Below are 11,908 nucleotides of genomic sequence, written 5' to 3'. Positions count from 1 at the left end.
TTCCATGGCCAAATCCTTTTTTAAACCTTGACCAACTGGTTGCAGTGGAGCCTCCGAATTCTTCTCCGTCTTTTATTGGTATCCAAGGCTCATGGCACAATACAGTATCTCATTGTGAGCATGTGCGCAAGTCTTACCTACTGATATGTTAGTTTGGACAGTTAACCAGAGTGATGAGATAGTTGTTGTATGTCCGCTGGGGCATGTCAAATAATTATACCAAGAGTCGATAATCCCATTTTTCAGTATGCCATAATCCCCCAGAGTGCGCCACTGGGGTGGGGTTGTGGGATGGCGTATTCCACGGTGTACGTCATTTTTTGGGTCGGACTTGCGTCATTCCGCCGACACGGTCCACACTTCCTCTAATCATGATGTCATCCTATGACGCGCAACACGGATTTCGGCGTCCCAGATCTGATCAGTGAAGTTGCGCACTCAGGGGATTATGGACTATTTTATTATACCAACCAATTAACCAACCAATTAACCAACCTTGTAACCTTTTTGCAGGACTCCGATGTCCAACACAGAGGATTGGTAATGGCTTCCTAGTCGAGAAACCGGAAGATGAGAGATTCAGAACCAATTTCACGTGCGATGATGGCTACAGGCCTGCTCCAGGGGCTTGGGCCGAATGCAATCAGGCCGGATGGGTATTGACCGAGCCCATGTGTGAACCGCGTAAGTGTTATTATTGTTATAACAGTGTTTGACCAACCGAAGACGCTTCTTTCACAAGGTCTGTAATTTCATATATTGACCGGTTATGAGGGTAATATGAGGGCAATAATAGATGTATCATGACATAGCCTACCTAACCGGCAAAATGTGAAGACTGGCTATACTTGAGGAATTGTGTGTTGCTCCCTACGTGGGAGCTCGCGCCTTTCCTGCCGACTTGAATTCTCACTTGACTGACTAACTACTGCCATCCAGAGCACACGAGAAGTCCATCGAACCTTCCACTCGGCAAACCTGCAAGAAAGCACCACTCCCTGCTAAATAAACAGCGTTTCGGGGAATTCAACCTTCATCAGTTGAGCTTGAGTAGGCTGTTTTTTTGTTTGTTTAGCTTTATTTTACTTCACCAGAAGCACAGGCAAAAACTGCTTTCTCACTGGGCGTATTGCCACAGTTCTCGCAAAATGATGAAGATAGTGATAATTAAACTCGGATGGAGAGCCAAGGATTAAAATTAAAAAAGAGGACCAAAAGTTTGCAAGTTATCCGTTTTGTCCAACACTAACGGTTATAAGCAGAACACTGTTGAGTCAAGATGTGCAACAATTAGCACAAAACTGACTGATGAGATCATGACATTCAACGACAAAACGGATATTAAACTTGTAAACTTTTGGTCCTTTTTTTAATGGTGATAATTATAAGAAAAGGAGGATGGGGAAAATACAGTCATTAACAAAGAACAAAGAGAAGACGGAAACAAATCAATGAGGGAATACTGCAAGTACCGAATTTGAATTTGATGAGGTGTTTCATGAAAATGATACAACGGATCCAAAGGTTCCAGGGTTGAGGGAATGTTGACACTTATCAGTCTTTGAGATCTTAGGAGAGGAGAAAGATAGTTAAAGCAAGGTTTCAAACTAATGTGCTGGACCCTAGGGTTGGGCAAACCACTAGTACCGCTACATGTAGTGCCGATACAAATCTGACTGGAATGTCCCAGGTTTCGGTCCCTGCCCTGTCTTCAGTGACGTTGTCTGTGCGAATTAAAATAAACCAACCAACCATGTTAATTGCTTATAGGGGAGTTTAATACGGGGTTCGTGATTCGAGTGCTTTTCCGAACGAAAAGTGTGAACGTTCGCAATCCAGTTCGCACACCGAGAAACGTTCACGAACTCGAACGCGCAATTCGTGAGGCCTCCGTATTCTCTAGTCAAGTGGGCGTGTGACTGGGGCATATTCGTGCATCAGACGTTGTTATTGAAGCTATGTTCTGTTTGTTTTCAATGTGAAGGAGACGTCTGTACTCCATATCAGATCAGTATCCACGAGGATCCTGCACTATATTCGGACGCCGCTAGGCAGTGTGAACTACGCAATGCATCGCTTCTCAGCAAAGCAGAGCACGAGAAGTTAGCGGGCTCGGCATGCTCCAACGTAAGTCTCACATCGAGGTGTGGAAAATGACAGGACAAAAATGAATCTGCTAACCCGATCCAAAGCACATGTATATGTATATGTACCTGGAACTTCTAAGCACATAATTAATAATTTTACATGTACAAGCACATATTATGTACTTGTATCAACAGCAATACGGTGCTGCAGCAAATCTACCCAACATAATACTTTTCCCACCCTAAATTTCATTCCGTCTGCAATCTTAATGCTAGTACATGTACTACTACTACCTGCGCTACAATAATACATGCACTGCAAAATACAAAATTCCAGTTATTTACCACGTTCAGTCTCTAGCCGACTTGCTTTCTTCGTTCCCATTGTTGTTGATATTGTCATGCTCTGTATGGATGATTTCACTCTGTACTTGGTGCTCACTGACATCAGACCAGAAGTGCAAAAACTAACGCCCTGGACCAGTTCCGGTTACTGAGCAGTAAAACCTGTAACTAAAGACCACTGTGACTAGCGACCAGCCTGGTGCTAAAGGCCACTTCGCCAGGCACGGACGGTCTCACATGCATACATGGTTGTGCGGTGCAAACCTCCAACTAAGGACCACCTGCCACTAAAGACCGCTTTCGCTTTCTCTGACCCCAAGGGGTGGTCGTTAGTGACAGGTTTTACTGTACTTGTTCAAGAGTACGTCCAGCTGCATTCGTGCCTCCTCAGAAGGCGTGCAAGTAACTGAGTTGAGGTCGTCCAATATGTACTTTCTGTCGGATTTGAATAAGCGCAACTGTAGTTGGTGATACTTGCACTCTTGCGGGTGCCTTTCGCGTCATTGCTCTCAACGTCCCAAAGCTACATATAAAAGATTGGTTTTCTGCTTCCCATAATCACCATTGCAACGAATGTTCAAGAGTACGATAGGCCCGGTCACAGTGTCCATTGTCTTCTGTGCTTTGCTGCTTTCCTCTAACCCGAAATCTGCTTGTCCCTTTCATACAGTACGTCACGTGGACACTTCGGCGCAACAATCTGGCGAGCACCTGGCTGAAGGAATCCCGGTCAGAGGGCAGTGTGTTTAGCCTGGAATCTGAACCAATTGATGCCAGCTCTGGCCAATCTGCCAGTCCCTTTATTTGTGTCACAGGTAAGCCTGGAGTGAGTGACAGTGAGAAAATCACATCTGAGATGACTATATTAAAAATTATTTTCTTTACGTCTTTGCTCTTTAGTCTCACGAAAAGAGTGGTGGCATGGGCGATAATGTGTTTCGTTCTGTTTACTTACTCATGAATTCCCTTATATTAAGACCCAGTGCCCTTCGATAAGCGTTTTCGTAACACCTCGAAATTCTGTCCTAGGTGAAGTCCTTAACGAATATGTATGCTAGAGCTCTCAAGAACCTTTTAACTTATGGAGTACTTTTGCCAGTTACGAACAAAGCTTTAGCTATGAACCTTTCGAAGGCAGAAAGCAGTGCACTAACTCTGGTACTGGGAATGGATTTGTGTTAATTTCCAGATCCACTCGCCGTCTACAGCTTGAGGGAATCAACAGTCACGTTCATGGTGATTCTCACGCTGTTTTGCTATATTGCTTGCTTTGCAGACCGAAATGAATGTCAGGAGGATGGAGCTGTTTGTGATGCCTCCTTCACATGTGTAAACACAATGGGGAGTTATGAATGTCATCGTAAGTATTACTCCCCCCCCCCCCCTCCCATGCAGTGTTTCTGCCCATTTTTCCAGTAAAATGGCTATCAGGTTTCGCGAGGAAGGAGTAAAACGAGGCCTCCCTTCATTATGTAGTGAATGGGTGTGAATAAAAGATATGCATGGCTTCAAGAAGATAATATTGAAATGTTTCTAGCCAAGTAGCGTTTGCGCAGAGCATCATTCAGGATTTCAACCTGACTCCTAGAGTATCTCCGCTTGAAATATGCAAATAATCGACGTGGAGACAACAATTTTTATAATAGCAATGAAGAGAACAAATTCTGCCGTCATCGAAGATAATGTAGGAGGCAGGTTGAAATCCTGAATGATGCATGGCTGTGAGGTTAATTATTATAAAGCATGATCTGTAATCTTTTTCTATTTTTTTATTTTTGCATCAACCATTTACCACATAAAACCGTAACCGGATACATTGTACTTTAAGTGAGGGAAGGAGGTCAGAAAGGCGACATAGTCATAACTATAGCTTCTCATTGAATATTTTTACGGATCTCAGTGTGCGCATATCCGTAATCTTTTGCTGAGACTTGTCGACCGACCTGTACTGCTGTGCTGGCAATGATGGGTGAGTGATTGTGTGTTCATCGTACCTGCTGGCCAGTCTGCGTACGGCTGCACATATGACCACTCTCCGTGAACGTGATCATCAGGTGATCCGTCTGGAATCAAGACTGAATGGGAGCTAGTCAATACATGGAATTAGTGCCTTCCGGAGCTGGTCTGCCTTACTAGCGTTATTTTGTAAACCCAGAGGTGGTGGTAAAAACCGTACATCCCTATAACGATTATTATGATTACTCCTCGTTCTGACTCAACCCTACGATTTGGCTGAATGGAGCTATGCTCAATTTGCAGAACTGCGGCCTCCAATTCTTGAGTTTTATTTTGTGCGCTGTTTTGTAGGGCGAGAGTGCGTACCAGTGTACGTTCCTAATGGCTTTGTGAACACCACACCTGTGAATCATGAAGTCACAGCCACTTGTGACGCAAGTTATACCACTGTAAACAAAGCGACATGTACGGAAGGAGGATGGGTGGCTGGACGCGTTCCACATCCAGATCGGCCTACAGTTTTTCACGATGGGCATTTATGTGGAAAACGTAAGCTCATCATCTACAGCACAATGTTTCTCCTTATTTAAACTTCATCATTAATAGCCATTCATATCTTGCCTTTATGTGGTTGCCGATCAGACTGCTTCTTTGGCCACAGGTGTGTGTGTGTGTGTGTGTGTGTGTGTGTTAGGACACAAGTGTTAATCGCAGCCACGCCGACATGTGCAACATACATAATCCTATTAGAGAAAATACGGCAATATCCTTTGTAAGAAAGTCAACTGTAAACTGTTTTATTAAGTCAATGCTGTTCTTGTGGTTCACGTCCCAATCATGCAGCTGTAGGTTGCCTAAGAATGGATATACCTCATGGTCGAGTCCATTCAGCACCACATCGTGCGATTGTTTCTGCCACATGTGAAAATGGATATCATTCCATTAAACGGTTTTACGAATGTGTCAAGGATAGGGATGGTGGATTCTATTGGGGGAAGAGATACAACACTGATGGCTGTTTTCCATGTGAGTACAATATTAATCAGACATAATACTGAACTGTTCAGTTCACAGAAACCTTTATCCGTATTCAGTCCATCACGCAATATCACACTTGTTGCGCCTTTAAAGAACGCAGGGTTTCTTATTTCTGCCGTTTCAAACTTTAGGCCTGCAATGCCTTGTACTCAAACCCAAAGCTATCATGCCCTTGGGGTAGCTCATTTTTTTCTTACTTGTACATCCAATTTTACGGTGAATAGTGATGGATGCATTATTAACACTCCTTAAAGATATTGATATTGAGCATTGTTTCTAATGAGAATGATTATAGTCGAAAAATAGGCTTTCCCCAAATCGGGCAGCTGAAAAGGAGACTTTGTGAAAAATTGCTAAGCTATTCGCCGATTATGGAGGGTTGCTTTGAGAATCGCCGAAAAATCTACCAAATGTTGTTACAAAGTGCGTTTACGAACGAATGATGTTGCTGCAAGCATTACCGTTCGAGCTATCTACCTCAGTAGTTGTAGTACTAGTGCGTGTGACTCGTGTCGTTTGACCTCCTCCCAAACAAACATTAGCCATTAGGCAGATCGTTACTGGTAAAATACTACACTACAACGTACAGTTGTGGCCAGTTCCATCTAGCAGAGCTGTATTTTCAATATCTCACCAATGTTGAAGCCAATATGCAAACAATTGTTTTAGCCAATTTTCCAATGTATTCCAATTTTGCAGCCGATTTTCGAACAATCAGCTGATTTTGCAGCCGAATCTGATGTATTTTTTAGCTAAGCGAAAATCTGAATAGGCGAAAAAACCGGCCGATTTGGAGAAAGCCTAGTCGAAAAGCCTCTTGTACCGACAAAGCAAATGTACAGTAGAACCTGTCAAGGCGACCACTTGGATAAGGCGACCACCTGTCCAAGAAGACCACTGAAACCAGGATCAAGAGATGCTATTTCAAGTCAAGTGACCCTGGATAAGGAGACCACCTGGTAACAGAGACCACATTTTGAAGGTCCCTTGAGTTGAGCGGTCGTCTTCAACAGGTTTCACTGTACAGTTAAATCTGTCGTAAGCGACCGCCCCTTGGTGCAAGAAAAAGCGGTCGCTTACGGCAGATGGTCTCTTATGGCAGATGTATGGTAAATCCGGCATACCAGGTATATGCTTCCATGTACTCAAATCGACGAGAATAATGTGATTTTTAATATCATTTTAGAACGAGGTCTGTCTCGTTGTCCAGGAAACGACCAATCAGCGACATTCCCGCCAAGGGCCTTATCAGAGTTTAAAGCCCGCTCAATCGTTATTTTACTACTCTTGATGACGCGTCGAGGGCCTTGGATTAGTTTAAAGCCCGCTGAATATACTCTAAACTGGTGCGTACAACTCCCTGTATGCATAATAGTACGGTGCAGATAATGAACTCTGCATAACGTGTACGGTGTACTACTAAAAACTACGCAATTCAGAAGTGTGTACGGTTTTTGCCTCCCGTATTCTTTCACCTGTACGAATTTTCTTTGTCAACAGCTTGCGGAAGATCAAAGTCATTAGAGTTATCGACAAGGGGCTCTCAAAGCCCCTAAATAGCTCCACAAGCTACATGTATGAATAAGAATGAAGCTCGCAATAAGAGCCCAGCATTTCATTTGCTTCCATTCTACTTTTAGTAGTCCTAAGTGGTGCTGAGTTACCATAACTTACCAGAAGAAAATATTCTTTCATACCACACCAAGTCTCTCTGCACACAAACCACAAAACTACACACGCATAATGGAAGTGAGATAATGCATGTAACCTCGTTCTAAAATAGTTAGTGCATGGCAGGGAGGGTCTTATGGCTTGTTTGTGCCCTTCAGGGTAGCCCTCGGGCCTACGGCCCTCAGGCTAACCTGTCGGGCACTAACAAGCCATAAGGCCCTCCCTGCCATGCACTAACCTATAATTATTGGATATTCAACGACGACCATACCCGTAATCCGTATAGTACGCGTATGCGACACGGCAGTAGATCGACACTGCCTGGACTTGAGAGCTACAGCAGATCAGTACAGGCAAGGCGCCAGTCGATCACACTTGCAAGACAGCGCATTTTCACACTTTGCAGTTGACAGCGCACTGGCAAGTACAGTTTCGCACCTGACTGAACCTGGGTCGCGGTCGCTTACAGCAGATTTGAATGCAGCCAGCGTGCATGAAATCGCGGTCGCTGGTCGCGCACAGCAGATGGTCGCTCTGGACAGATCAGTTTGTATGTGAAACCGTCGGTGCTCGGAAAATCGGTCGCTAACGGTAGGTGGTCGCCTACAGCAGAGGTCGCTAACGGCAGATTTGACTGTATTTGCCAAAGATGTTGTACACTTCATCTGCCTAGTTTGGAAACTAAGTGATTCTTATAAGTTACGTTTCGTGTGCATGTGTCTGCTCTTTTGCTTTTAGTGAACAGCTGCCCAGAGAATGCTGGATCGAAATATATGCTCAGCACGCGAGGTGGCCTGGTACCTACATATAGCAATTTCCTTGAAAATTGCGCAGCCACTGCTGAAGGTCGTTTGCCAACGTCTTCTGATTTGCCATGTATGAAGCAGATACTCACGTTTTTGTTTTCAAAGCGCCCGGCTTTCCGAAAAGTCTTCTTCTATGCTGGTGGGGCAGGCCACGTCCTGACCATCAGCGATGATGGAGAGTTTCACGAGTCTCGTTTATCACCGGCACAGCGCAACCAAACGTTTCCCGGAGCAGACCTGGTGGTGTGCATGCCAGCTTGCCATCAGACGGTAAGATTATAATTATTACAATGATATTTTGTGCTTTTTTTGTTCTTATTAGTTTGTGCCCTGCACAATGTTCCACTACAAAGAGGGTCGAACAGAAAACAAAATACTTCGAAGTAGCTGAGTGTGGCCAAAAAGTAAGAAAGGGAGCACACAGGGTCCGCAGCGCTTCTTGTCTTTCCACAGTCCATCCAGGAGTTTGTTCGTTCGCTGAAGGCTTGACTAGGACCAAAGAGAATTCATCGAATGACATTCACCACAATAAACAATGCTTTAAAAATAAAACAATAGCCGCCAAAGGACCTGTCAGTTAGTAGACACCCATACAAAGAATCCCAGGACCCCATAATAGGAAGAGTTCCCAAATTACCTAGGAAGTAAGTAGGCCTCTTTTACGGGCAAACAGAATACAATTGACAGTGGCATGGCGAATGATTAGAACACAACACCAAAAAATGAAAACAATTGTATGTGTGAAAAACGCAAAAAAGCGAGAAAAAAAAACAAAAAACAAAAACAAAACAAAAACAGGAAAATACAAGGGCACTGTCCTGCCCACCATCGTCTCCAAAACCTCACAGCCGGCCCTCCGAGATTTCCAACTCTCGCAATGCATTCACAGGATGGTGATATGACGATCGGGCACCGCCGATGCACATGATCGTCGACCGCAACAATGCAAACGCCAGTCGACACCGGACATATGTCATTGTCTTGGCATACAACTTCGTGTCCCCATACCACTCGAAATGAGGCCACACAGGCGCTTGACAAATCTGGAGCACTCTGGCGCACAACAACCGGCCGTGGTGAAAACTAGTGGAGTAAACGTCCCACGGTCCACATTGATGATGCGCTCAGCATACTGCAGCTTCTTCTTCCTCTCATGCTCCGCCAATAGTTTGTCGAGAGGTTTAGTGGCATAGGACGGAGCATCGGGATGAAAAACCCGGACATCCAGGAAAGCATTCTGTGCTCTGGTCCACAGCCCTCGAGCCCGGACATCAGCGCGAGGATCGTTGGCGGTGTTAGTTGAGGCTGCCAGAAACACCTCTCCCAAATTACCTAGAGTGCTAGGGGTGTGCGGATAGTGCTCGAAAAGGTGGCAGATTCTGCTCGAAAAGCAGTGAAATTGGCAGAACCGTTTGTATTACAAACCTTATGGCGGGCAATTCCTCGAATTCTGCTCCATTCCTTTATCCACATACATGTACCAAACATGCATGAAACTTAATACCAGAAAAAGTATCGAATTTTTTCTGCCGGCATTATCCGCATATGCCTATAGAGTGCTCAACACCACAAATATGGAGGATTGCCACAAAGACAACTGGCCAGGTCCTAGGTCATTATCGCAAGGCTGCATTTCATGCACAAAGCTCAGGGCGTTTCTCACTGGCTGTACTGCCATGTGAAGCGCATACCATACGCTAAAGGAAGGATGAATGTTGATTATTTTGATGCCAATAATAATAATAATAACTTTATTAGGATGACCCAAAGGCTGACCGCCTATCGTGGGGTCCGTCGCATTGAAGGATGATGGTACAAGAGAGTACAGATTGGGAAGGGGGGGGGGGGGGGCGGGGGCTACGATGAACAGGGTAACGGCATGCCAGCGAGTAGACCTGAAATAATGGTGATGCTGGTGGTATGGTGGTGATTATTCTGGTGCTGCTGCTGCTGGTGCTGCCGCTGCTGGTGATGATCATGCTACTGCTGCTGCTGCTGCATAATTCATGGTTTTACCGAATCCTAACCCGGTGTTTGTCCCTCATTTATACTTTACCTGTTTATGTTTGCGTGTCTCCAGTGAGAGAACAGAGAAAACCGCAGCATCTGATTCCAGTCAAGCCGTCTGTCATACGGACACGATTTTATGTTTCTGCGGTGCACGATTCCATCTACATTCCAATGCTGCCCCCGCGATGCTTCGTTTATCTGCTATATATTGCAGTGTGATCGTACCAGTTTAGCACACATCTAATTTCTTTGTTGGATACGTTTTTTAAAGTTATTAACTTCATTCCTTCTTTGAATACGATGACTACCAACATGATGTCTTGGAAACTTTGGTCTTTGGTGTGTGGTGTGTGTACCGAATTCGCAAAGTACAGGACGTAAGTCCGGATGGAAGTGCAGCTTTTCTGGTCAAAGGTGGCGGAAGGAATAGATATGAGCAGGCTTAAAAGGCCTCAACCACACTACGTGAAAATCAGTTAAATCACAGTACAAATGTTCGTGCATATTTCAGTACAAGTCCGCCTGCAACCACATTGCACTTTTCGGTCTGCATAGATTACGTTTTCAGTCGACCAGCATGTGACGTTGTCATACTAAAGTCACGCGAAAGTGTGCAGAATTTTGCCCCAAGTCCAAAAAATCACGTTAAAAAACCACGTATTGGGCTGCACGGCGGCGGGCTAAGCCCGCCGCCGTGCAGCAGGACTTTTGCCAGCACCCTCGTGACGTTGCAGATATGTGGCTTGATTATTGTAGTTGACGTTGATTTAGTGACTTTGGCAAGTTTGAGTCGTGTCAAGAAGTCAGGTAGGATTCAGTACTAGGCAGTAGTGAAACGTGAGTGGCAGTCTTTGCCGGTTTCTGAGGGCATCCTGGATTTGGTGTGCAGCGCTGTGGAAATGGCTTGCTGTGGAGGTCCCAGCACTGGATGTTGTATCAAAGGTACGACCTCGTAGCACGTGCTAAACCTAAAAAAATTCCAAAAATTGACTTGGGTCTGTGGGAGTCCGTGAAAGAACGCCCACTCGTTCCGTTGTGACAGATTCCAGGGCCACGTTGAGGGGCCCTACCCCACCACCCATGGCTGCTTCTGGACTTGCTTTAGGTTTGGGTCCCGCGCACGGACAGAATGGGCACGAAAATGTGAAAAAAATGTAAATGCATTTGTTTGGCTCCTGGGTGGCTCGCACACCGTAGCACTATGCCGGAAATTTGAGTTTTTCCGGCCTGGAAAGCCTGTCAGTGAGGCGCAAGAACTTGTAAATCATGTCCTGAGGGCCAGCATAGTGGCAGGAGTGTGTGGTCAAAATTTCACTCAAATCCACTGAGAAACACTAAAGTTACGGTCAATTGAATGCCATATGAAATTTTTGGGTGATGTGCCCCCTTAAGAGTATAATAGATGCAGACATGGCCAGACAACAACGAGTTCATGGAATTTTTTTAAAAGAATTTTTATGTTATTCAAAATCGATTTTCGTGTTCCGCTCATCAGTGAATAGTATCGGAACTGAGTGTACTGTGTACAAAAAATAGAACATTTTATAACAGCATAATTAAAAGTGTGAACAAAAAAGGAAGTGCTACAGCATTACATAATAGGTGTCAAACATAGTGCTAACATAATATAACTGAGTGCAGCACTGCAGGCACAAAGCATGAGGTGATACAGTGCAACATGACACAACATTTACATCTGATAACCAGCTACGAGAACAACTTTAGCGCGACTACATGCTTCTTTTGTTTACAAAGAAAAGGATTATGCACACGAATACATACAGCTTCCAGACCCTTCAACTGCTTAACATAACTTGCACGGCACAAAACAGAAAAGTGAAAATCATCGTACACACTAAGACAATCTACTTCCTCCGTTAACAAAAACTTCGTGATGGAATTTTGAGGGGCTGATTTGGGCACAAACTGCCGTGAAATGAGTCGCAATCACTTTCTTGGCCTTCCCTGGCATGCCATGACAGAGGTACGATGCAA

General features: G+C 44.7%; 1 protein-coding gene across 1 annotated transcript; it reads left to right on the top strand.

Moving 5' to 3' along the window:
* The first annotated feature begins 517 nt into the window (after positions 1–517).
* Positions 518–10,261, top strand: LOC135818846 (uncharacterized). Its single transcript, XM_065332059.1, has 8 exons — positions 518–684; positions 1,985–2,127; positions 3,103–3,247; positions 3,709–3,792; positions 4,740–4,937; positions 5,232–5,414; positions 7,836–8,173; positions 9,984–10,261. The coding sequence occupies exons 1-8, from the start codon at positions 672–674 to the stop codon at positions 9,984–9,986; spliced, it is 1,107 nt and encodes a 368-aa protein (XP_065188131.1). The 5' UTR covers positions 518–671; the 3' UTR covers positions 9,987–10,261.
* The last annotated feature ends 1,647 nt before the right edge of the window (positions 10,262–11,908 follow it).

This window comes from Sycon ciliatum, chromosome 6, assembly GCF_964019385.1.
Source record: "Sycon ciliatum chromosome 6, ocSycCili1.1, whole genome shotgun sequence".
NCBI lineage: Eukaryota > Metazoa > Porifera > Calcarea > Leucosolenida > Sycettidae > Sycon > Sycon ciliatum.
This window is presented reverse-complemented; position numbering and strand designations above follow the sequence as displayed.